At 45.8% G+C, this 23,972-nt stretch overlaps 1 protein-coding gene across 2 annotated transcripts in view; it reads left to right on the forward strand.

Moving 5' to 3' along the window:
• CSDC2 (cold shock domain containing C2) overlaps nt 1-23,972 on the forward strand; it is a 121,427-nt gene that overhangs the window by 92,796 nt on the left and 4,659 nt on the right. For both annotated transcript variants that reach the window (XM_085601215.1, XM_085601214.1), the window contains one exon: nt 17,162-17,284. In XM_085601215.1, coding sequence (XP_085457341.1) covers nt 17,162-17,284 — 123 coding nt within the window. The remainder of the gene's footprint in view (nt 1-17,161; nt 17,285-23,972) is intronic.

Below are 23,972 nucleotides of genomic sequence, written 5' to 3' on the forward strand. Positions count from 1 at the left end.
GCTCGTAGGTCTGGTATGCTTTGTGGTTATAGGTCTGTCTGTCCTGACACTCCTTGTAACCACGTGATCAGGTTTCCCCGTGTGCATATGTGTTTGCGGACAAAACTCATTTCGAGACCAACTTGCGCCCCACCAGCTAAAAGAGAGCGATAACTCAGTGGGTTAATGCACTGTCACATTGAACCGTATGGCCATGGAATTAATTGATTCATAAACCGCTAGCGTGCTGGCCGACTCAAGGCGCTTACGGCAGATGAGGGGGCAGTCATGGGTTGTGAAAAAGGCACGTCTCAGGTGCCCTTTGCTGTTGATGAAAATAAATTAGGGGTGGCACTATCGAAGCAGAAGTTAGCTGACTTTGATAAAAGATTTACAACTTTTCTGTTCGGGTGATCTGTCTAGCTGCTTTTGCACTATGCAAGTTGTTCTCTAGTAGCGCCAAGAAGCCTCAAATGGCGGTAAAGAGCTCTACAACACTCGCTAACACGAACATTAATTAACAAGGCGCTGGAAGTCTTCTTTGGCTGCAAATGGTACGTGTAATTCAAGGTTTGCCTCCTTTTTTTTTTTGCATATTTATATAGCGTGAACTCGACCCGAAGGTATCTGTTCCCTGCATTGTCTTCATTCACTCACGATTCCTACATAATGGAAAGATCAGAGGCGGGGGTGCCTTGTGTGTGTTGAGCACTTCGACTAGATCTCGCCAGCGCAACCCTTTGTATAAAGCAGAGCTGAATCCGTCTAGCGCTTAGAGGCTTCGTGCTGACCCGCTTCTAGGTCTGGTATGCTTTGTGGTTTTAGGTCTGTCTGTCCTGGCACGCCTTGTAACCACGTGATCAGGTTTCTATGTGGGTGGAAAAACTCATTTCGAGACCAACTTGCGCCCGACCAGCTAAAGAGCGATAACTCAGTGGGTTATTGCGCTGCCACATTAAACCATATGGCCATGGAATTAATTGATTCATAAACCGGTAGCGTGCTGGCCGACTCAATGCGCTTGCGGCAGACGAGGGGGCAGTCATGGGTTGTGAAAAAGGCACGTCTCAGGTACCCTTTGCTGTTAGAAATGAGAGGATGTGGCATAACAGTCAGAGCTGGCACTTTGGACCTGGGAAACGAGGTTCCAGTCTCTGCATCGGCTCAAGATCCTGTGATCCTGGGCAAATCACTTACTCGCCCCATTCCTGTATATATGTGACTTTGTGTAATGTAACTGGCGCTCATGTAAAGCGCTGCAATACCTTCTGGTAGAGTTTGCTCTACATGAAAAATGCAAAAATAAATTCTAGTCGAAACTAAACTGGCTAAACACTTATAAGGTCTCAAAAGCGAGAACTATTGGCTATGCCAATGCTTGTTTAATCCTACAGAAGATGGGACAGGCCCTCTCTGGAGACTATCAAGACTGCACTGAAGGAGCTCCCTCGTATGAAAACATAGCTCTCACAATGTTGAAAACACCCTACAACCATTAAAAACTGAATTGTTAGAAGAAATTAAGTCTGATCTGGCATAATAACTGGTGGATCTCCAATCAGATCTCAGTTAGAGCATTGCCACTCTCAGATGCAGTGGGCACTAAGGTTGCAATAGTGAAACTAAGACCCAGCAACTCGAAGAGTGTACCAAACACCTACAAGAACAGATACAAACTCTACGAGCATAAGATGAGAAAGCAATCCTGAAGCTTAACGACTTAGAAAACCGCACAAGAAGGGAAAATATAAGAATCTGAGGACTGGAAGAATGTGCAGAGGGCCCAGATCTGGATGCAATTTCTGAAAGATCTTTACTTCACTGCTACAAGATGACCGTACACACATGACATTAGATGGAGTACACCGAGTTGATCAGTGACTTCTAAGTGAGGCTATGAGGCCAAGAGACATTCTAGTGAAATTCCATGAATACCCAACTAAAAAGAAGATACTAAGAGCAACCTGCATCGGAGAAAGTGTTAACTATAGAGAATTTGCATGCTTACTTTTCCAGGATGTCGCCCCAGTCCCTTTGGAGCGACAACAACAATTTCAGCCTATTACAGACAACCTCTGGCTGGACAGGATTCAATATCGTTGGTTTTACCCTTTTGAGGTTTCTTTTGAATTCTAAATAAGTTCTATCAAACAGCAAAGCTGACGGAAGCAGCCCAGATCTTGGGCCTAGATCAGGATGAACGACCCATGGAAGATGACACAGGGTCCCTGGGGAAAGGAGTAATCACCCATCCCGGAAAGAGGGAAGTAGATAACACCCCGCCTTCAATGACTTAAAGGACTAAGACATCAAATAAAAGACTAATTGTTAAGTGAATCCAGAAACTCTGATCTATAACCTAACTCGAGGCACGAGACCAAAGAGTTCTTTTAAAAATTAAACGTTGCAGAGGTAAAGACCTTTAGTAAAATGAGGAATGAAGTTGTCAAGACCTACTTAACCTTTGCCTCCCCACTGTAATTTGCACACCTAGCATTTTTGATGATCAGTGTGTTACAGAGCCGCTTTATCGTAGAAATGTGTATATCATGCAAACTCTGGGTAGAAGACCTGCGGGGGCCCAGGGGATGGGATACTTGGAGGAATGATACTAACTGATGGTGCAGGAAATGGGCAGTTGGGAGGGAACCCACTTCTGCAGCGATCTTATTTACCTTGCGTTTAGAAATGTTCTTGCCACGGTACCACGAGGCCTGTCGCCTGAGCCTACCTCGCAGAGTAGAGTCGCTGCAAGAGTTACTGCATGGGAGAGAGGTGCAATGCAGCCACCCGACTGGTTGTGTGTGATTAATTAATTCCTTCAGGCAGCGCGTGATCTGCATCTGCCTGCAGTCCGTGTTGCAGGTCACGTACAGAACTCACTGAAGCTCAGAATTTTTGAAGTTTACTGGCATGGCTGCATGTCCCTTCAAATATTTTAAATATTTGAAAGTGTTCTATTTTCATTCCTCGGAGGAGGAGAGGAGTCTGAAACTCTGACTGCCCACTGTCTCTTTAAATGTAGAGCACAAAACAAACATATAAAGGATTACGTGTCGCACCTGAACCATTACTGCTCACCACTCCCTGGCAACCTCAATGTCCAGAAGCATTTAGTTTATGCTAGCTTGTGTGTACTAGTTTAGCATGCACAGCAGAACCTGTGGGGCACATAGAGACGGGGTCCCTCAGCAAAGATGGAACACCTGTTGCATGACTCACATTTGGGGGTCCACTGCCACTACTTATCACTTACCTTCTTATTCACTTGATCTTTTCCTTTCTTTCCTCCATTTCCTTTTTCTTTCTTCTTCATTTCCTTATTTCTTTAATAATTGTAATTGAAGCAACCATACCCAACAAGACAGAAGCTACAGCACATATTCAAGAGTCTAATAAGATACATTGGTATGAAGTCAACAGTGTCCTCCGCATTAGATCGTACACACATATTTGAAAAGGTGCATACCAATTAACAGTAAATAATACATTTCCCTCCCCCATCCCAATTATGATCCCGTCGCCATATACCAGTTTTTCAAATCACATCTCCGTAAATTACGAGATCTTTTTCCCCCCTTCAAGGCAAGGGTTCTCTCACTAAAGCCTCTTAAAGAAGCAATGTCTCTAGTAGGTTACTAAAATAATTTGGGGTAGTCTTTTCCACGGCTTTCCCATCTTTACTGTTACAGTGAAAACCGATTCAGGGCTATCCGTCTCGGTGGGCAGGACACAGAGGGGTCTCCTCTGACCGGTAGGAAAGCAGTGCCCCATACCTTGTCAAAGTCAAGTTTCCTCTCAGACATATTGTTAGCAAGTTTCTCCATAGCAAAGAGATTCTACAGGCGCGTGCCAATGGGTGGAGGGTCAGTCCTTCTCTATTTGGTCGCTACAGTTCTACAAAAGTAATCTGTCTGTTTTAACCTTTAGTATTGCAACCTTGGTATTTCCACCCCCAGGAGCACCACAGGGAGATCTGGTGGTAGTCGGTAGCCAGAACATATTTAAGCGCTCCCACCACCTCTCTCCAAAATGGCTGGATGAGTGGACAGATCCCACAAAGTGTTTGAGGTCTCCCAATAAGTCACATCCTCGCCAACCAGAGGGTAAAACTTATGTTGTTTTATTGGGTAGGAGCATCAGTCCAGTAATAGTTTATAATGTATCCCTCTGCCTAAGTACACTGCTTGCATCTCGGTGTACATCTCTCCACATATTCAGCTGCTGGGCCTTCAATAGCACCACACTGTCCAGCCCTGCTATTTGTGTCTTTGTGAGTCATGGTGTGGTGTCGCCTCTAAAAGAGCAGCATATAAATATGGAGTGATTCTCTTGGATCTTGTAGCTTGTCTTGAACATGTTTCAAAGGGAGGTTAATTCTCTAGTGGCTGCACTGCTACACCCTGCCTCCTCAGTGAGTCCTCTAGGCCATGCCTGTTGGGTCCAGTGACCGTCCTGACCACTGCCGCTGCAACGGTCACTCCAGTCCACCTCTCTTTGCAATTTAAATTGGCGTGACCGGGCTCAAATATTTACTGCAGCCCAGACTGAGAAGCTGAGCAACGCCGCGGGCTGGCGGTGGTCACCGACAACGCTGCCGCTCCATGATGATTTGACGCAAAGTAGCTCAGCCCCTCCCACAAGTTAACTCTCATAAGGACATGAGGTCCAGTCCCCGCTGCGCAAAAGGAAGTGTTTCTTCTACTAATAACTCAGCCAGCGACGCGAGGCCCAAGCATGATATGGGAGCTTTGCAAGCTGCCATCCTCCACTCCATTTGAACAGTTTTAGGTAGTGCTAACAGCTTGAGTGACAGCTGTGGCGCTTATAATGCGTGACAATATATTTCAGTGAGGTGGTGTGGTGTGGAGCGCTACACTGAAATGCGTTAGTCTAACGCCTGATACATGGTACTTGATCAGACTGGCACCAGGAAATTTTGAAATCGTTCGGTTTCTGTGCAATTCAAACTGTCTTCAGGTGCCTGAAAAGCTTCACCTCATGGATATGAACATATCCCTTAAGATCTTACCATCCCCATCCCCCGACTCCATTGGAGGAAAGTCCGCCTATCCAGACTCGTTGTGAAGTCTCTGCCCAATAGAGGTGTGAATGGGGATGGAAAAGCTGTCAGGGCTTCCTTAACGCTATCTTGCCCCATACTGTACAGGTGTACTCCTAATCTGTGACATGCAGAGTCTGGGATTTCTCTGGGCCTTGATGACCCACAGTATTTCCAGAGGCAACGTCTGACTAATGAGTGACCAATAATACACCACCCTTTCCCTTTTTCATGCTTGGACCATTCTACAAGGTAATGGAACTGAGCTGCGTGGTATTAGTGAAAAGGGTGGGGATTCGGTCATTGAGCTTTGCTTAGTCTAGTTTTCCTTCCGTGCCAAATGATGAGCAGATATCTTGCAACTCTGTTATGTACCTTGCAGTAATATTTTAGGCTATGGCCAGTAATAAATATAAAATTCTGGAAATAATTGTCATTTGGATTGCGGCAAAGTGACCCTGCCAAGTCAGCAATTTGCTCTTCCACTTTTCTTGCTCCAATTGTGTGGCCCTCTGTAGCTAAGCTGGGTTCAAATCCCTTGTGTTGGAGATTGTGTGTGCGAACTCAAGGCCCAAATAACTAATTAAAGACTAGGCTTATTAGAGAGGCACTAGTTTCTGTGTCGTCTGGATCATATGTCTAAGAAAAAAGACATTAAAGCCTTCCCATTTATTCAAATTGATTTTGAAGCTGGACACTTCTTGGAAGTCGGTTAGTTCCTTCGTAGGAGGGAACAGTGAGTTTATGGGATTTGTCAGGGATGGCAATGTGTTGTCTGCAAAAATGGTAAGGTTAAATTCTTGAGGGCCTGTTTGATTTCCCTTAATAAGCATGTTCTCTCTAATTCTCTGCGCCAGGGCTTCCAGAGTGAGCACAAACCAGAGCGGCGAAAGAGGCCACCCCTGTGTGTCCCCTTTCCAGATGTGAACCCATTACAACAGAGTAGTGTTAAGCTTAACACTCTCTTTGGGGGCTTGATAGTCCTGCCATCACCCAGCTGCAGAAGTTGCCCCCCAGACTTATTGCTCAAAGGGTGTCATCAATGAAGCCTCAGACTACACTATCAAAAGCTTTTTAAGCGTCCAGGAAGACCAGGAACACTTGCCTGCCACCTTTACTCCCAATATCTGTAGTATGGAGGGTTTTCTTAGTATTGTCTCCTGATCACAATGAAGCCTGACTGGTCTGGGTGCACCAGTTACATTATAGCCGTCTGAAGACAGACCGCTGCTATCTTTGTGTCACCGTTGAGCAAGAATTTTGGCTTGTATGAGGCACAATTCTCTGGAGACTTTTCTGGTTTGAGGATAAGTGCCTTCGTAGATTCTGCCATGGAGGGAGTGCCCCCTTTTTGCTAAATATTTCCCGGGGAACCTTCATTAGTTCCAGTCGGAGCTGGGCACAAAAGGTTTTTTTTTTTTTCTTTTTTTTTTTTAAGTGCTATAAGTCCATCCAAACACAGCACCTTGGTGGAATGCAAAGTAGAGATAGCTTTCAACATCTCTTCTTTCGTTATTAGGCACTACAAGCAAAATCATAGGTCAATGTGCCTCCGCTAGGCAAGTTTGTTCCTGTTCAGTGTCTGAAGGTTCACTTTTATACACCTCCTCATACAATCCTTGGAAGCATTTTGCTTTGCCCTCTTCCTCTGTGCACATCGTGTCTTCTCTGTTTTTGACCTCAGTGACAACGGTGCTAGATTGCTTTGATCTGACATTTGCTAAGAGTTTGCCAGGTTTATTCCCTAAGTCATAAAAGCGTTGTCCATTCTTGTTATAAGGTGGTTTGCTCTGTCTGTTTCCACCAATTTAATTTGCCCCTAGTAGCGATGAATGTTCCTCCAGATCTTTTATTAGTGGGCAGGTTTGCTAATCATTTCCTGGAAGAGCTTCATTAGTATCGATAGAGCTGTGCACAAAAGGTTTTTTATAAAAAAAGCGCTGTGAAGCCATCCTCACATGGCACCTTGGAGGGATGCAACGTAGAGTTCGCTTTCAAGGACTCTTCATTCATTATTAATCGCTTCAGTTTATCACTGTCCCTTAGCGAAGTCATAGGTCAGTGTGCCTCGGCTAGGCAAGTTTCTTCATGTTCAGTGTCTGAAGGTTCACTTTTATACAAATCTGGATACGGTTCATGGACGCATTTTGCTATGCCCTCTTCCTCTGTTCACAGTGTCGTCTCTGTTTTTTGACAACCGTGCTAACTTGCTTTGATCTGAGCAAGATTCGCTAAGAGTTTGCCTGGTTTATTCCTTCAGTCATAAAAACGTTCCTTTCTTGTTATATGTTAGTCCCTCTGTTTCCACCAATTTAATTTTCCAGCTAATAGCGATTCATTTCCCCCCAGATCTTTTGTCATTGCGCACGTTTGTGGGTTTCTTCCAGGCTGGCCAGTTCAGCTCTCAGATTGACTTGCAGGGGTTGCCCACGTTTCTTGTTGCATGCGGCTTTTGCTGTAAGGTGGCCCCTCTGGACTGTCTTTATGGCATCCCAGAGGGTGGAATGACTCACTTTCCTATTACCACTGGGGGAGGCGGGGGGTGGGGTGCCACATGATCCGCAGTGCTCTGATATGTTTTGGATAACCACAGTGTCTTTTAATAGGCTGTCATAGACTCCTACGGCCACTTCTCGGTTTGCACTGGGTCCTAGAGCGTTTGTGAAGACACATGGGAGGGTGTGTTCGTGTGTGACTTCCTGTATATATTACAAGAGTCATTTATCTAGGAGGAAGTATTTAAGTCACACATAGCTTTTGTGCGCTGCTGACTCGTGTAGTGCTGGAAACGCCGAGCATTCACAGGCCCCAGCTCTTCTAGAAGGGCTCTTCCAGCCGGCGAGATGGCTGGTGTTCCCATGCTTTCATTTTGCATCCTATCTAATGTGCCAGCTTGAGGTCACCACCACTTACTATCGGACCCTTTGCCCATGTAGTTAAAGTTCGTGTTACCAGGACAAGGAAGTGTTCTTGCCCCTGATTCAGACTGTAAACTGAGGCTACTGTTAAATGGCCAACTTCACGCCTTCCCCTAGTTGCTAGCCACCTTGTCCTTAAGATAATCCTCAACTTTGAAATCACATTTTCTCTTAATTAACACCCCACTCTTGCTGATTTTTGTTTACTCAGTCGAGGAAAGATATTGTCCCTTAATCTTCGGAACGGAGGCTTTTCAGGTCTGACTGCACAAGGTAAGGGACTGCATATGGAACTGTCAGCTAGTACAGTATCCCCCTTTGCTTAGTTGGGACTACTGAGGTCCTGTGCATTGTAAATGGTGATTGATAAACTGGGCGTCAGCAGGGTCAACCCTAGAAGACAGCAACAGGTAGTAAGTCTTGCGTCACTGGTATACCTCCAGGGATACGCCTCCCTCTGCTGCTCCCCTACCTCCTTTAATGGCAACAATACCCCCTCAAAACATGGAGTAGCATTATAATCACACAATATAAGCGTGAAACCCTGGACTCTGCCCCTGTCATAGTATGACACCCTCCATTTCCCAGCTGACCGGTACGTGGGGTACATCTCTGTCCAGATGACTTCTTACTCTGATATTGAAACCTACCAGTGTTCTTTCACATTTTATATTTACCCCGACCTCCAACTATGTTCTTCTCAAAGTGAGCCCTCTTCTCTGCGCTCTATGTATGTAAATTGTGCCCCGGCAGGTGGTGCCATGCTATCTCTCCCAGGAAGTGCTAGGGCCACTCTGTGCCACTCCAGTATTACCTCTCGTCTCTGTGTGTGATGCTTATTTCACAGTTGAATCGTCCTCCATGCTGGGGCTTTTGGGATATGAAAGTTGCGGATGGCGTTTCGTTGCTGTCTTCTTGCAGAGGTCATAATTCTAGTATGTTGCAGGCCTCCTTTAGTGATTTTGTTGTCCATTGTTTACCATCACATAAATATCATCCAAAATGGGTAGTCCCACCTATATTTCATGCCTTTGTCTCAGGGCATGGTTGTAATTCGTTTGAAAGCTCATCTGTTCAATTGCGTGATAGCAGAAAAGCCCTGGAAAATTTCCAGCGCTGCTCCTTTTGATGAGATTTGCCTTCTGTACACAGGGCCTGTGTTACCTTCTCCTTATCTTCATAGCAATGCAGGCAGGCTAGTGTATCTGGAGTGCCTTGCAATCCAGGGCCCCCGTTTGTTGTCATGTGAGCTCTAGAACCTTAAAGAGGACTTTCATCCACAACAAAATCCTTGCCAACTCCAAGGAACTCGTCAGCGTCATCCTGGACTTCACCAACCCCCGCAGCCAAGCCACAGACATCACCCCGTCCCAAGACCTCTGCGATAAGCTCGGAACCTACTTCCACTTCAAGATCAAAAACCTCTACGACCACTTCATCGACCATCCACCGGACGCCACAGCCAGCCCACCCCCCAGACACACCAGCCAGCCCACCATCTCCTCCTGAACACCTATCACAACCGAAGACACTGCCTCGACCATGAAAGGCATCCACTCAGACTCCCACTGACCCCTGCCCTCCACACATCTACCACAGAGCTGCCATCGCACCTGAACTACATCGCATCATCAACACCTCCTTAGAAACAGGCACCTTCCCAGCCGATTTGAAACACGCAGAAGTCAGGCCCCTGCTCAAGAAACCCACAGCTGACCCTCCTGACCTCAAGAACTACCGGCCCATCTCGCTCCTCCCCTTTGCAGTGAAAGTCGCTGAGAAAATAGTCAACAGGGAACTGACATGATAAATCGAAGACAACGCGGTCCTCGACTCGTCCCAGTCCGGATTCCGAAGCAACCACAGCACCGAGACTGCCCTGCTCGCCGCCACAGACGACATCTGCACCCTCCTGGACCAAGGCCACTTTACAGCCCTTATCCTACTCGACCTGCCTTCAACACCGTCTCCTACGCACACTCGTTGCCAGACTACACAACGCTGGCATACAAGGAACAGCCCTAGACTGGATCCGATCATTTCTCACCGGAAGAAGCCGAAGAATCAGACTGCCACCCCTCATCTCCGAGCCCACGGAAATCACTTGCGGAGTCCCACAGAGGTCATCACTAAGCCAGACTCTCCAACATCTACATGACCCCCCTCACCGCCATTGTCCGACAACACAGCCTCAACATCGTATCATATGCTGACGACACCCAGCTCGTCCTCTCCCTCACCAAAGACCCCACCACTGCCAAACTCAACTTCCAGAAAGGAATGCAGGACGTCGTAGTCTGGATGACCAACAGCTGCCTAAAGCTCAATGCCGAGAAGACAGAAGTCCTCAGAACCAACCCTTCAGCATGGGACAACACCTGGTGGCCGAACGCCCTCGTAAGCCCTCCGAACCCCTCGGACCACGCCAGAAACCTCGGTATCACACTCGACTCATCCCTCACCATGAACCGACAGGTCAACGCCGTCACCTCCAGCTGCTTCAACACCCTCCGCATCCTCCGCAAAACCTTCAAATGGATCCCCCCCCCCCCCCCCGAGTCAAGAAAGACGGTCACCCGCACACTCATCACCAGCAGACTGGACTATGGAAACGCACTCTATGCCGGCATAAGCAAATCCCTACTCCGCAAACTCCAGACCATACAGAACACCGCCGCCAGACTCGTCCTCTGCATCCCCTGGTACGAAAACATCAGCAAACACCTACTAAGGCTCCACTGGCTCCACGTGGAGAAAAGAGTCGCCTTCAAAATCCTCATCCATGCCTACAAATGCCTACACAACATCGGACCCAAATACCTCAACAACAGAATCCACTTCCATGTACCCAAAAGAAACCTCCGATCCTCCAACCTCTCACTAGCTGAAACCCCGCACATCCACAGAGCCAGGGCAGGCGGCAGATCCTTCTCTCACATTGCGGCCTATACCTGGAACGAGCTCCTGGCCGACATCAGACGCATCCCCTCCCTGAGCACCTTCAGAAAGACCCTCAAGACCTGGCTCTTCGGCTAAGCAGATTTGCGGACCGCCCCCAGCGCCTTGAGACCCTCACGGGTGAGTAGTGCGCTTACAAACCCCTGATTGATTGATTGATTGATTGCTTGACGGCATGTGAAGCAGCAGGTACCTCTAGAACTGCATTTTTGCATTTCTCTCCATCAGAGAGTAAAGACACTCTCCCCTGGAAGATAAACTGAGTGCTTTTATAGCTGCAGTTTGACATATCACCACTGGAGGGCAGTGTGTAATCTCGCCATAAGGAAAAGAAGCTGTGTGATGTTATAACAGTCCTCATCATCAGGGTGAAGAGCATTATACACATCTTCCACTGCAGAAGAAATTCGAAAATGTATATAGCTGCACTTTCACATTCAGCCCCATGCAGAAGAGCTACCGGTTCCATTTGTTGAGAAGCTTTGATATTCCCTATCGCTGCAATTTTAGGGTTCACCACCAGATGGCATAGCATGATACCTCTTTGTAGGAAAGTAGGATCAGCTTTTATGGTTACCCCCACTTTTTGCTTGATGTAATGCTATTTCTGACTGGGATCCTGCTAATCTGGACCCCGGTCTCTGTGCTTTCTCCCCTAAGTTAGTTTGGTAAGTACTTAGGTACACCCCAGATTGGACACTGGTGTAACCTTATCAGTCCCTAGTATATGAGGTACCCAAGGCATAGGCACACCAGGGGTCCCCCATGGGCTGAGATATATATCATGCCACCCATGAGAGACCACCCAAACTATAACTGCAGGCCTACAATTGCAGCCTGTGTAAGCTGGTGCTAGCACCACTTATGGAAGATATAGGTTTACCTATATCGAAGGTCACTGCACTTAAAACCTCTAAGTCACCCCTAAAGCAGGCCTTTCAATCCTGAAGGCAGGGTTCTTGGTTCTAAGTGTGAGGGTGCCCTGCATGAGCAGGACACCCCTACAGCCTACGGAGTCCATTCTCCCGGGTTGTAAGTGAGATGGCTATATAACATATAGAGGGGCACCGCGTCATTATGCAATGACCATCTCTAAACCGGATGTAACAAACCCTGTCATGTTTGGTGTCAGACATGTTGGAAACATACCTCCCACACTGTAAACGGTGTGGAAGGTATGATTACATGCATCGTAAAGCTCCTTTGGGAGGCTCTCGTTGCTCCCGGTACCAGTCTTCCAGACCCAGACAGCAAGCTATTGCTGCTGCCGGCCATAAACATGTTTCTGCCCTCCTGCTGCTGAGCCAAGCTCTGGCAGGGGAAGGCAGAACAATATGTATCCTGTCACAGGGAGGTGTGACCAACTCCAACACAAAGTTTAGTGTATTGGGGCAGGGTGGGGGTGCTTGCCAGCGCCACGTAGTTTGCGTGCAGCGCACACTTGGTGCCCTCCATGCATAGTCCAGTTCAAACCAGTTCAGGGAGCCGTTGGCTCCCGCTCTGGTGCGAAACTGGACAAAGGACAGAATAGTATCCTCCCACTTGTCCAACCCCTCCTTAGGGAGGGACCCTCTGAATCATCCCAACCCTTTCCTTAGGGTATTTAAGGGTTTACCTGTGGGTGGGTCCCTAGATTCGTTGTGAGACCAGATTCATTTCAGACTCCACTTATTCAACCGTTTGGGCACTCTGGACTTCGCTCTGGGCGTCAAGGCTGCAACCGGGAAGGCTCCTGCTGCCCCTGATCTCGTCGCCCTGCTCATCTGCTGCAACGTCCATGCCTGTGCACCATCCAGGAACCTTCCAAGACCTGTGAGCATCCAAGTCACCTGAAAGAATCTTCCTTGAAGTGAAGGAGTCACTTCCCTGCATCTGCAGGCACCGCAGCTAAGCTGACCGGTCTGCTGATCCAGGGCTCCCACAGGCACCAAAAGGCTCAGCAAAACAAGTGGTTGTTCTTCACATACCTCGAGGCCTGCTCTGTCTTCTCACCAAGTTTGAGGCCAGTATCCCTCATTGGAGCCACAGGAACCAAACCCCTGTGCACCGCGTCGACTTGCAGTGTCAAAGGCTTGATAGCTTCCTTCCACCAAGATTCTCGGGCTCCAAGTAGCCTTCACCTCAAGCATCTCCAGTGACCAAGATCTTCATTCTCACTGCAACATTTTCATCGAGGGCCTGCATCTTTGGTGAGCTGCTCGAGGTCCTCTTGTGACTCCAGTGTCCCCGGCCTGTGGGTCCTCTTGAGGGTCATCTTTGAATTCCACAGGTTCCCCTGATTGCTCGGGGTCCTGCTTGTGGTGAGTCTCCTGGACTTTGCTGGTCCTGACATTGCACCTTCTTCAACTTCCACGTTGGTTGCAGTTGCCAAGGCTTGTTGGTTCTTCCGTCGGACACTGACCCCTCAATTCTCGACATCCGACATGGGACAGCTCGTGTACGGCTCGTGGTCTTCCACAGCGTTGCCTGGTCAACTCAGCTGCAGTTTCAAGGTCACGGTCAGCTCCCCTGCAACACTACATCGGTGGGCATTCGTCTTCCCTGCCTCCTGGTTACTACTGGGTGGCATATACTCTGTCCCCTCTGCTTGCAGGTTCTTCACATCTTGAATCCACCTTTGGGTTCCACTGGACACTTCACCTTCTCCAGCAGAGGCATCTTCCTGAAGTCCTCCATTAAGTTTGATGGCGGTTTCTGACGCCACTTCACACCTATGCAACCGGCTTCCCTGGTGCAGGTATCCTGGTTTCTGAGGTATCCACGGGTGGGGTGGCTCTCCAACCGTCTGTCTTCCACTGGGTTTCTTCAGGGTCTACTGAGAAGGCTCCTTCTTCTTTAAAATTGCAACTGCAACTTGCCCATTGACTTTCATTGATCCCGCAGTAGTGTTCCCACTCTGCATATGGCCTCCGTGGGGCTGCTGGTTACTTACCTAGGGTGGTTCCTTGGGTCACCGGCACTTCTACGTCTTCTGGGTATAGTTTTGATGTGAGTCTTGGCACGGGGAGATTAAGTGATTTGCCCAGAATCACAGGATGTTGAGCATTGTTGCCAAAACTCGAACCCGGTTCCCCAGCTTCCAGGTCGACCACTCTAACCGTAAGGCTACATCCTCTCCTTCACCTTCTGAAGCCCACTCTGTTTCTTTCCTGCAGAGACCTGTTTGAATGGCGGTGCGGTGAGGTTCATGTTGAGCACATAGCTTGGGATTATTTTTAGAAGATAAGGAGGGGTAAAGGCATAGAGTCATTTAAATGCTACATAATACCTTACCTACTCTACTTTTGGTGGCTTAAAGATGTCCTAGACCTGGAGATGTCATCAGTGTGAACCCGAGGGTGGCGTTTGGGTTAACTTGACCTGCCTAGAGACCAATGCCAGAGTCCAGGCAGTGACCTCTTCTGGGGGTCATAGGACATTCAGTGAACACTAGTCCGTATCCCTGGTGGGTACTGTCAGCTAGCACGTGTTTCCAAGGGCCGTACATACTGTTGCATTCCAGTTGGACAACGGAGCTATTACACTTGGGTACCTGACTTTGTAAGGAAAATGAGTCAAGTCAGCAAGGCTTACTCTAAGAGGTGGTAGAGTCCAGCATGTAGAACTGTGATGCACAAAGAGACTTGGAACTACAGTATCCAGCCATATCACCAACAGAATATCAAGTCAATCGCACAGCATAACCATCCACAGTATACTTTGGCCCTGAGCCAGATGCAAAAAAAGGTTTTAAATTATATTTAGGAAGTTGGGCAGGTGAAACAATAATCACCAAACAATCAAGAAGGTTCTAGCAAATATTCTGCTGAAACGGTTTAATAGCGCTTATATCGTTAGGGGAGATAATTAAGATGGCGATGTATGGACACAGTTGCCCAATGGTGCAGTGATGACAAGCCTTTTTCAAACTTCAGATTTCTTCAGGTTTTAGTACTTCTTCTGTAGTAGTCTTTCTCGGGGTCTAAAGGCGCAGAATGTGACAAGGCAACAAGGGGAGAACTTTCATAAGTCTGCCCTTAGTTCTGATTTCTCAGGGGTCCAGGGTGTAAGGAGGGACTACTATGTAGCTTTATGCCTTTGTGCCTGTGAATTTACAAAATATTTTACAAATCCCTAATATTCATCACCCAAAAGTGAATTTGGATTTCAAAACATGCATCAGGTGAAGAAACCAAAAAAAACTGTTTCTAAGTCAAAGTTCAAGTATCTGGTCAACGGAGCACACTGATGATCAGGGGCTACTAGACACAGTTCAAGTTTGACCAGTAACCGTGCTTACTGGTTCCACAGACCGTGAACGACTGGTGCTGGAAATGAGGGTGCACCCAAAGTAGGTCAAGGACAGTCTTTTTTGAGATAAGACAATGTAGAGTCTGATATTTACGGAATTGGCTCTACTGCACTTTTAAATTGCACTATGATCACAACCATAGAGTGTACAGAGATGGCACAGACGATTAATCAGGATAACCCGTTTCAGCCAATGGGATCCAACCCTAAGTACCGCAGTGTAAGGGGGAAATTCTTGTGTCCTTCTCAGGTTTGTAATTGGAGTACAGGTTACCAAAATCCAGGGGGTTACAAGTGAATGCAGATTTACTACCAGGCGCCGTCCTTCACTGATCGAAGCATGCTATCAACCTTCAAGTGAAGCATATTCTTGTGGTTTGGACTCAGTGAGCTAGCTGCTAATTCTCCAGGGCTGAGTCCATTCCTTGAGTCGTTCTTCAGGCAAATCCAGACCACTGGGTCTGCATCTTACTCCAGTGTTCACACAGCTCCTCTGATTATCTAGTCTATGTCTGGCTGATGAGACGTTTGTCTGCGTTGATGTTGCAGAGCCTCTTCTGAACTTTTGACAGATAAACAGAACTCTTGCCAGATTGCCAGCACCTATCCAGCCCAGAGGAGCACTGCTGGGAGACCTGGACCTATGAAAGTTAGCACCATGATTAAAATCTAAAATTCTGGCGGTGATCACATCTTCACGGGTGTGCTTTTTTACAAAGAAGAGCGCACCAAATGGTTAAAGATGTATGTATTACAGAAGAGACCTTCCAGACTTCCTCTTTTCCAGACAGCTCCCAGCACAGGTTAAAAGACGTGCACACACAACACATAGGGCTGTTTGCAAAAACCATTTGGTTTAGTCTTTGGTCCTCAGGAAAGCAAAGCCTGCAGTGTCGATTTGAATTCCCCCAGCTCTCCCAGTTAGGCTAAAGGCATTCTGCATGACGAACCTACATGCACTTTGCAGGAGCAACCCGCAAGGTACGTTGGGGTTCTTATATCTATCTACAGTGCGAAACAAGGAGGAATAGCGCCGCTACATTTACTATCCAGAAGCACCATTGCAGATCTAGCCAAAAAGCAAAGTTGGATTGGGACAGAATATAGGCCTAGGCATCAAAATAAAAGTGGCCCCATTAGTGAAATAGAAACTAAAGAAAACTGGCCAATGTTTGCTAATTGGTGCACTTTTGAACTTCTAAAGACACGCTGTAAACTTTTTTTGCGAGGTATAAAAGACTGTATGCATTTGAGCTTGCTACAAGCTATGTTTATTTTAAAATCGGGGAAATTAACCGTAAAAAAAAAAAAGCCCAGAAGACCATAAAACAGCCAGAAATCCAGGCCACGCACTGACATATCAGACCAGCCTGTCGGGTACTGCCTTATTGCCCTATAGGTTAGTCTGACCCTGCCACAAAGGTTGGTTGATCGGTCCACAGTGTAAAAGGAAGAGCAAAAGGGATGATCCACATAAGTAGTGGAGACCAGCGACAAACATTGAATGGTTTTGGGTTTCCATTCCAGTAACTGAGACATGCCCATGAGGTTATTACACGGTCTCTTATCACTGGTGTTATTACCATGCCTAGCTATAATGGTGTTATTACACAGCTTGCTCTAGTTGTGGTATTACACTACGTTCTATCTTTGGTTTTACTCTACTTCTTACACCTATGACTGATAATTATGATTTTATTTCCCTGCCTGCTTTGTTTCTGGTATGATATTATTACACACCCTGGTTTGTACTGGGCACCCATTGCATTTTTTATAGTGTGTGGTGTTTGCTTGGTATCAAATTTGTGATGTTATTTTTGACTGACCGCGGACTAGTGTATATCATTGTGGTGCCCAGATTGTGTCTAGTGTTTATGATGGTTTTTCAGTCCTTAGTACAATGATGTAACACTACCTGCCCCTGTATGATTTCCATTCTCTCTCTTGCCCACAGCTCCGCCCGGGCCTCCGCTGGACCCCTGTACAAGGGCGTCTGTAAGCAGTTCTCTCGCTCCCAGGGCCATGGATTCATCACACCTGAAAATGGCGGAGATGACATCTTCGTCCACATCTCAGAGTGAGTACTGAGGCAGGAGAGGTGGGTGAGGTGCCCAGGGTGTCTCTCAGCACTGAGGATGGAATGGCTGAAGAGACGGGTATAAATGGGTTGTCAACTAGCACAGTGGAGGGACAAGTATGAGAGTGAAGAGTGTGCTAAAGTCTAGGAGTGCCTCCTCAACAGTGAGGACATTGTGTAAGGGGGGAAGACTGCCTATCTGTGAACTGGAGAGTAAAACCTCAAAACCGTCCCACCTTCTTCGAAGAATGTGTCGCCTCTCAAGGCAATCCAACACGCTGCAGCTCACTAGCTACGGGGACCTACCATTGTAATCACAGAATATCTGCCCTTATAGCCTTACCTTGGCACCACATCTTAGCTTGCTCCATCTTCAAATCAGCCTTCTTAACCTATAATGCCATCCACCACAATACACCAAGTTATCTGACCAAAAAACTCATCATTTTGTGTAGTTAAGAACTTACACGTAACCCTCAAAAACCCCAGTGGTTGAGAAATAAGAAACTCATAACCAATCCTTCGTTGGCTTCCCCTATCTGCTACTGCCCTGAATACAACATCTGTCCTGGATGTGTAAGATTTTAGGAAAAAGCTCACAATTCTCCTTGTCAGGCAATATGTCACCAAGAAGTGGTTTATTCTTAGATACATAAAGCCACTGGGGGACTTTCCCATTTTTTTGTGCCTTACAGAAGCTTTCTATTTAAATGTATTCAGTTGAATTTGAATGTACATAAGTCTATGTATAGAAGATTTGCACAGTCCCAAAAAGCTACCCTCCAGTTCTAAAGAGGTTCCATGTGTTTATTTGGGGAAAAGTAATTACTTTAGGATTAATTTCTGGTGGTTAATCTTGCAGTAATTCATTTCTAGTCCCTATTTAATGTTTCAGCCTGGCCTAGCGGCAGCCTCATATTTTTTCGCTACTCATGTTTTCCAAAACATTTGTTATAAAAATATATACAAATACACATACATGTAGGGACTTGCAGTCAGTCATTGTCATTCATTTTTCTGTTAATGTGTCATTCCCTTTTTGCTTCGCTGACCACAGCATGGAGCAGTGGGTCATACCCCTTCTGCCATTCGTTGTATTGCACTGTGATATCAATATTTTGCTTGATTACTTGCACAGCTGACAGAAAAGGGATGCACGTCTTGAGTATGAGTGCTTGACTGACAAGGCTTTTGAGCCACATCTTTGTTTCAATATCATTTATTTTTTGCCATTTTTTTGCATATTTCCTATGTTTTGCAAAATTAAATAAAACATTGCATGCTTATGTAGGTCAGACCAGCTAGCTTTGCTAATGCTTGTTTTTTTATTTGTTTTGGAGTTATATCAGAGGAGTCGTCTTCATTCAGTGTTATTTTGTTTTCACCGGTGACGGCAGTGTTGTGATATATATATATTTGCGGTATGCCGACAAATTGCAGGTGGTGCACAGAGATAAGCGCCACCGCAGGCGCTAAATATTTCAAAAATACCTCTCAAAACTCCAATATGAGAGAGAGCAGGCACTCGAAGTCAGGGGAATAAAAACATTTAATGAAACCATCTCCACAAAGACAGGAACGCACGAGAGTCGCATTTCGGCAGTGACACTGCCTTTATCAATCTAAATGTGTACCATTTTATTACTCCATTTGAACTTAAAAGACAATAGACATAAACAACATAATTCACTGCTAGCAGCTTAGATAAAATACTGTGAGGAAGTTTAAAACATTTATGTATATACAAAAAACACATTGCTTCAGCTTTTCAGCATTATGCACACAATCTATTCTAGAATACATTTTTTAAAGGATAACGTATGGCTGGTGCCACTATGCATTATTCCTGCAACAAATAAAATGTGTTTATAGGTCCAGAATCCTCCACAACAACATTTATAACATCCGTACTGGAGTAAAGGTCAAGTCCTCTGCTGCCAAGTATTTACAAAATAAATGCATGCCACTTAAATTCATTTGATTGGAGTCTGAACATATCGGAAGGGCAACCCAGTAGTACTTTAAAGCTGTTTTTGTGCTCTTTGTTTTAGAGAAAATGAACTAAGTTGCATACATTTATTTAGTAAATACTTCGCAGCAGAGGACTTAGTTAGGCTCAGATTTAACTCCTACAAAACCATTGAAATTCAACAGTTATAGTTACCTGAGCCAACTATAACTTGCGCCTCTGCAATGCACTGCTTATGACATTACATCATTCATGGCATGGTCAGTAACATCACTGATGACATCATCAAGTGAGTGAAATTGTTTTGTGAGGTTTATGAGAGTTAAAGATATATACTAGGCTACTTCTCAAGTTAAATGACTATTCTTTTTGTACTACTAATGAGTGATACTGTTTCTAATATCTGTCATCTGAGTGGTACTGTGACTGTCTGCATCAGTGTGGGAGTGGGAGTCTGAGTGGCTGAATGGGTGTGTGTGTGAATACGTGGGTGTGTGAGTAGCTGTATGGCTGGGTGAATGACTGAGTAACTGTATGGGTGGGTAAGTGTGTATGTGAGTGGCTGTATCAGTGACTGGTGGCTGTGTGAGTGGCTCTATGGGTGGATGAGTGTGTGTGAGTGGTTGCATGGGTGACTGAGTGGCTGTGTGAATGGCTCTATGGGTGAGTGACTGGGTGTAAATGTGGATGCATGGCTAAGTGAGAGGCTGTTTGACTGGGTTTATGGGTAAGTGAGTGGCTGTTTTGCACAGTAAGTATTTGTGTGAGTGGCTGTATAGATGGGTGAGTGGGCGTGTGAGCGTATTGATGTGTGACTCGCTATGTAAGTGGTTTTGTGGACGAGTGACTGAATGTGTGAGTTGCTGTATGAGTGAGTGAGTGGCTCTGTTAGTAGGTGTATGGGTGAGTGAGTGGCCATCTGGGTGTGTGAATGGGTATGTGAGTGGTTGTATGATTGTGTGAGTGGCTGTATGGGTCTGTGAGTGGGTGTGTGAATGAGTGAGTGTGTGTCAGTAGTTGTATGGGTCTGTGAATGGGCATGTGACTGGTTGTATGGTGTGTGAGTGGTTCTGTGGATGATGTCATCAGTGATGTCACTGACCATGTCATGAGTGATGTAATATGTGAGGTCATCAGCAGTGCATTGCGGGGCATAACTTATAGTTAGCTCAGGTAACTATAACTTCTGAATTTCAATGGTTTTATGTGAGTGAATTCTGAGCCCAATTATAACGTCCCTGTAACCTTTGTATTTATTAGGGAATTTCTAGGTTTTTAAAAATTCTATTTCCTAACTATAACGACATTGTAACCTTAGTTTTTTTCAGTGAATTACTGTGGTTTTTAAAATTATCTTTCCTAACTATAACATCCCTGTACCTTTGGTTTATTACGTGAATTTCACCGTTTAAAAAAAATCTACATTTCCTAACTGTAACCTTTGAGAATGTGAGTGCTGTATGGGTTGCTGAGTGGGTGGGTGTGTGAGTGGCTGTATGAGTCTCTGTCTGGATGTGTGAGTGACTATGGGTGTGTACATGGCTGTGTAAGTGGGTGTATGAGTGCCAGTGTGATCTGTGAGTAGGCGTGGAGTGGATTTGTGACTAGATGCTTTAGTGTCTGAGTAGGTCTGTAAGTGAGAGCATGAGTCTGAGTGGGTCTGTGAGTGGGTGCATGAGTCTCTGGGTGGGTCTGTCAGTGGTTGCATGAGTCTCTGAGTGGGACTGTGAGTGGGTGGGTGTGTGAGTGAGTCTGTGAGTGAGTGTATGAGTGGGTCTGTCAGTGGGTGCCTGGTTAAAAAAAAAAAGTAGCCAGGTACCCGGGAGCAGGTCCTCATTCCAGCTCCCCCTGTGACGGTCCTCCTGTCCAGCTAGCCCATAGTCTGCTACCTTCGGTTTTGTGCTTCCTCTGCTCGTTTTCCGATCTCTTCTCTGCTCTCTCCTGCCTGTTATTTTGCCTCTTTCTGCCTGTTAATTTGCCTCTTTCTGCCCACTTTTCATCTTTATTCTGGCTCTTGCTGCTTATTTCTGACCTCTATTTTGCCTCCTACTGCCAGTACTTGACCTCTATTTTGCCTCTTTCTGCCAATTCTACCCATTATTTTGCCTGTTTCTGCTAGTTTCTGACTTTAATTTTGCCTCTTTCAGCTTTCTTTTCCCCCGTGACCACGGGGGTACCCTCCTGCAGGAGCCGGCATTTCTATCGCATGAAGGTAACTGCTGCAAAATGCAGTTCTTTGCGTGCAAGAGCAATTGTTTCATCTCTTTCCCTGCCCACATGTCTGCTGGCAGGGAAAGAGATGAAACCTCTGCTTCCAGCAAGCGGGAGCACTCTGACATCTCCTGCCCACTGGAACTGGGGTGTTTGCTTTTGCTTGCGAAAGAAAACAGCTATGTCCTGGGGAGGACACCCTGGGACATAGCAGGAGCTGGCCATGGGAGGGTGGTCGTCCCTGGGATCATTATTAGCTCTTAGAGAGGTGTCGCGTGGCCCCCCGCCTTTGATCTGCACGGGCCGGCCCTGGGTAGGTGGTGGTCCCACGGGCATATATGACCCTGGAAGGGGGACACAGGTTCTATTTATTTTGTAGGTCCTGGGAAGATGGTGGTCCCCGGGGCTAATAAAACCCTAGCCCATGCGCCCCCATCCTTTTCTCTTTTTTAAGGCCTGCATGCCAACAGGACCTGGCCCACTTGGGGGCTATAGCGTAAACAAACGTGGGAGACCATGCATGTTTTTTGTTTTCAATTTTGCTAATAAGTCGATGCCTTTTCATATCTTTGTACAAAGTGGGTCTTACACTTGGCATGTTTAACTTCTGATATGCTGAAACTCAAGCAGAACCATCAAGAAGGGGTATGATTAAAAGAGGGGCAAAAATGTTTGTTTGCTCATAACTTTGGCACTTTCAACACAGAATCTGTCAGATGTACATACCTTAGTTTTCTGTTAGTATGTCAAGTTAAGACCAGTGCAAGGATCCTAGGTTTCATGCAGATCTGAACGGTGGGAGTATGGAGTTGTTGAGAGAAATTCAAACGGAGGGTCATAATACGCTTCTGTTTGCTAATATTTTTGCCATCTTTTGCCCGGGTTGCACGAAAGCTGAGCCACCAGAATTGGGGTTAACATGTAAACTGTGTTGCATACGACTGAAAGCTATGTGCAGCTTTGCTTAGCTGCAACAGCGTTTGTGCAGGGCCCGGCCACCTGCAGTTAACCCTTGCTGCACAGAGCTGAAGGCCATGCATAATGAGGGGAGGCTGCAGCTGATACAGACGGAGGCATTATCATTTACCACCACACCTACCACACACTCACCAACTATATCCACACAGCCATCAGAAAAACACTTTTACCTTTCACAGTTAATAGGAAGTTATGGGTAACTTTAGTCATAATATCCTAATGTATGTTTTAAAAAACTCTTGGAAAGTCATTTAAAAATAAAACAGTGTTCTGGTTATAAAAAGCAACAAACACCCCTTGAAATTCCCTAGTTTGTGCAAGCTCCGGAAACCATAACTCACACCTGCTCTGCAAACCATAACTCACAAAGTTTTTTTAAAAGTGGGAGGTTCATTAGAATTACACACACCCCTACATACACACACATAATGATGTATGTAAATATTTTTAAAATTAACATCGCCTCCCCTTTTTTGTTGTCGACTCCTGTAAATACACCCCTTTTAATTCCATTTTTCCATTACCTAGTTTATTTATTATCTCTTCTCATTGTTTTCACTCTCCAGGTTTTTTAATATTTAAATTGAATTGCCTCCAAATATTTGCATCCTGAAGTAATTAAACCGGAACTAACGCATCATTGCCAAAACCCATCTGTTTGATGAACTCCTTTGAGGAAATATTGCTTAATTCCTATTCTGTTATTATGTATATCTGTTGTTGCGCTTGTGAATCTTTTAAGACAATGTGTTTGCCCCCAGGTGACCGTTGGAAGCTTTTACACAACTCTTTTCTTTGGTGAAATCTGGTCTGTTAAACGACCCCCTCCCCCCAATCTGTTTTAGGCAGCGTCCATAATTGTTGTCCAAACAATACCTACTGTTTCTGCCATTCGTTCACTTGTTAAAGAATATCTGGCTGTGTTTCTGCACAAAGCTCGCGTGGTAAAATCTAGCTTTACCATGACACCGCCTAAATAGTTATGTGTTCTTGCTTCAGTACAGCTGTCACTCTGCTCTGTACTTGGTCTTTATTTTATCACCATACAGTGGTACTCCTTGATGCTGTTATACTGTGGTTAGCTGTTTGAAGAGACCCAGGCTACTGGTGCTCTACAAAATCTCCTAATTAAATCAGATTACGATGATATGCTTTCGTAGAGCACTCACTCCATATCATGCATTGCCCACATGCGACCAACTACCCCTGCTGCTAAGTCCTTTAACCTGAGTTCTATCTTCATTTGCTTCTGAATGTATGTGTTCACTCCTTGTTTTTAAATAATTGTGTTGACTTCCTTCTGTAATGGTTGCCAATGCGTGAAATTGCTTGAGGAGTTATCAACAAAAATGTACAGATAAACACAAAAACATGGTCTCTTATTGATTTGTGGTTGAATAGACTGTCCCTCTCTACGATCGGTCATTGACTGACTAATCATCTAACCACGTCATTGAAAGAAAACTGCTGATCTCTATAATCTATTGTTGACAATGTTTCCTCTCTTCTATCTCAGTGATGTTGTTGGAT

The sequence above is a fragment of the Triturus cristatus genome, chromosome 4_2 (assembly GCF_964204655.1).
Source record: "Triturus cristatus chromosome 4_2, aTriCri1.1, whole genome shotgun sequence".
NCBI lineage: Eukaryota > Metazoa > Chordata > Amphibia > Caudata > Salamandridae > Triturus > Triturus cristatus.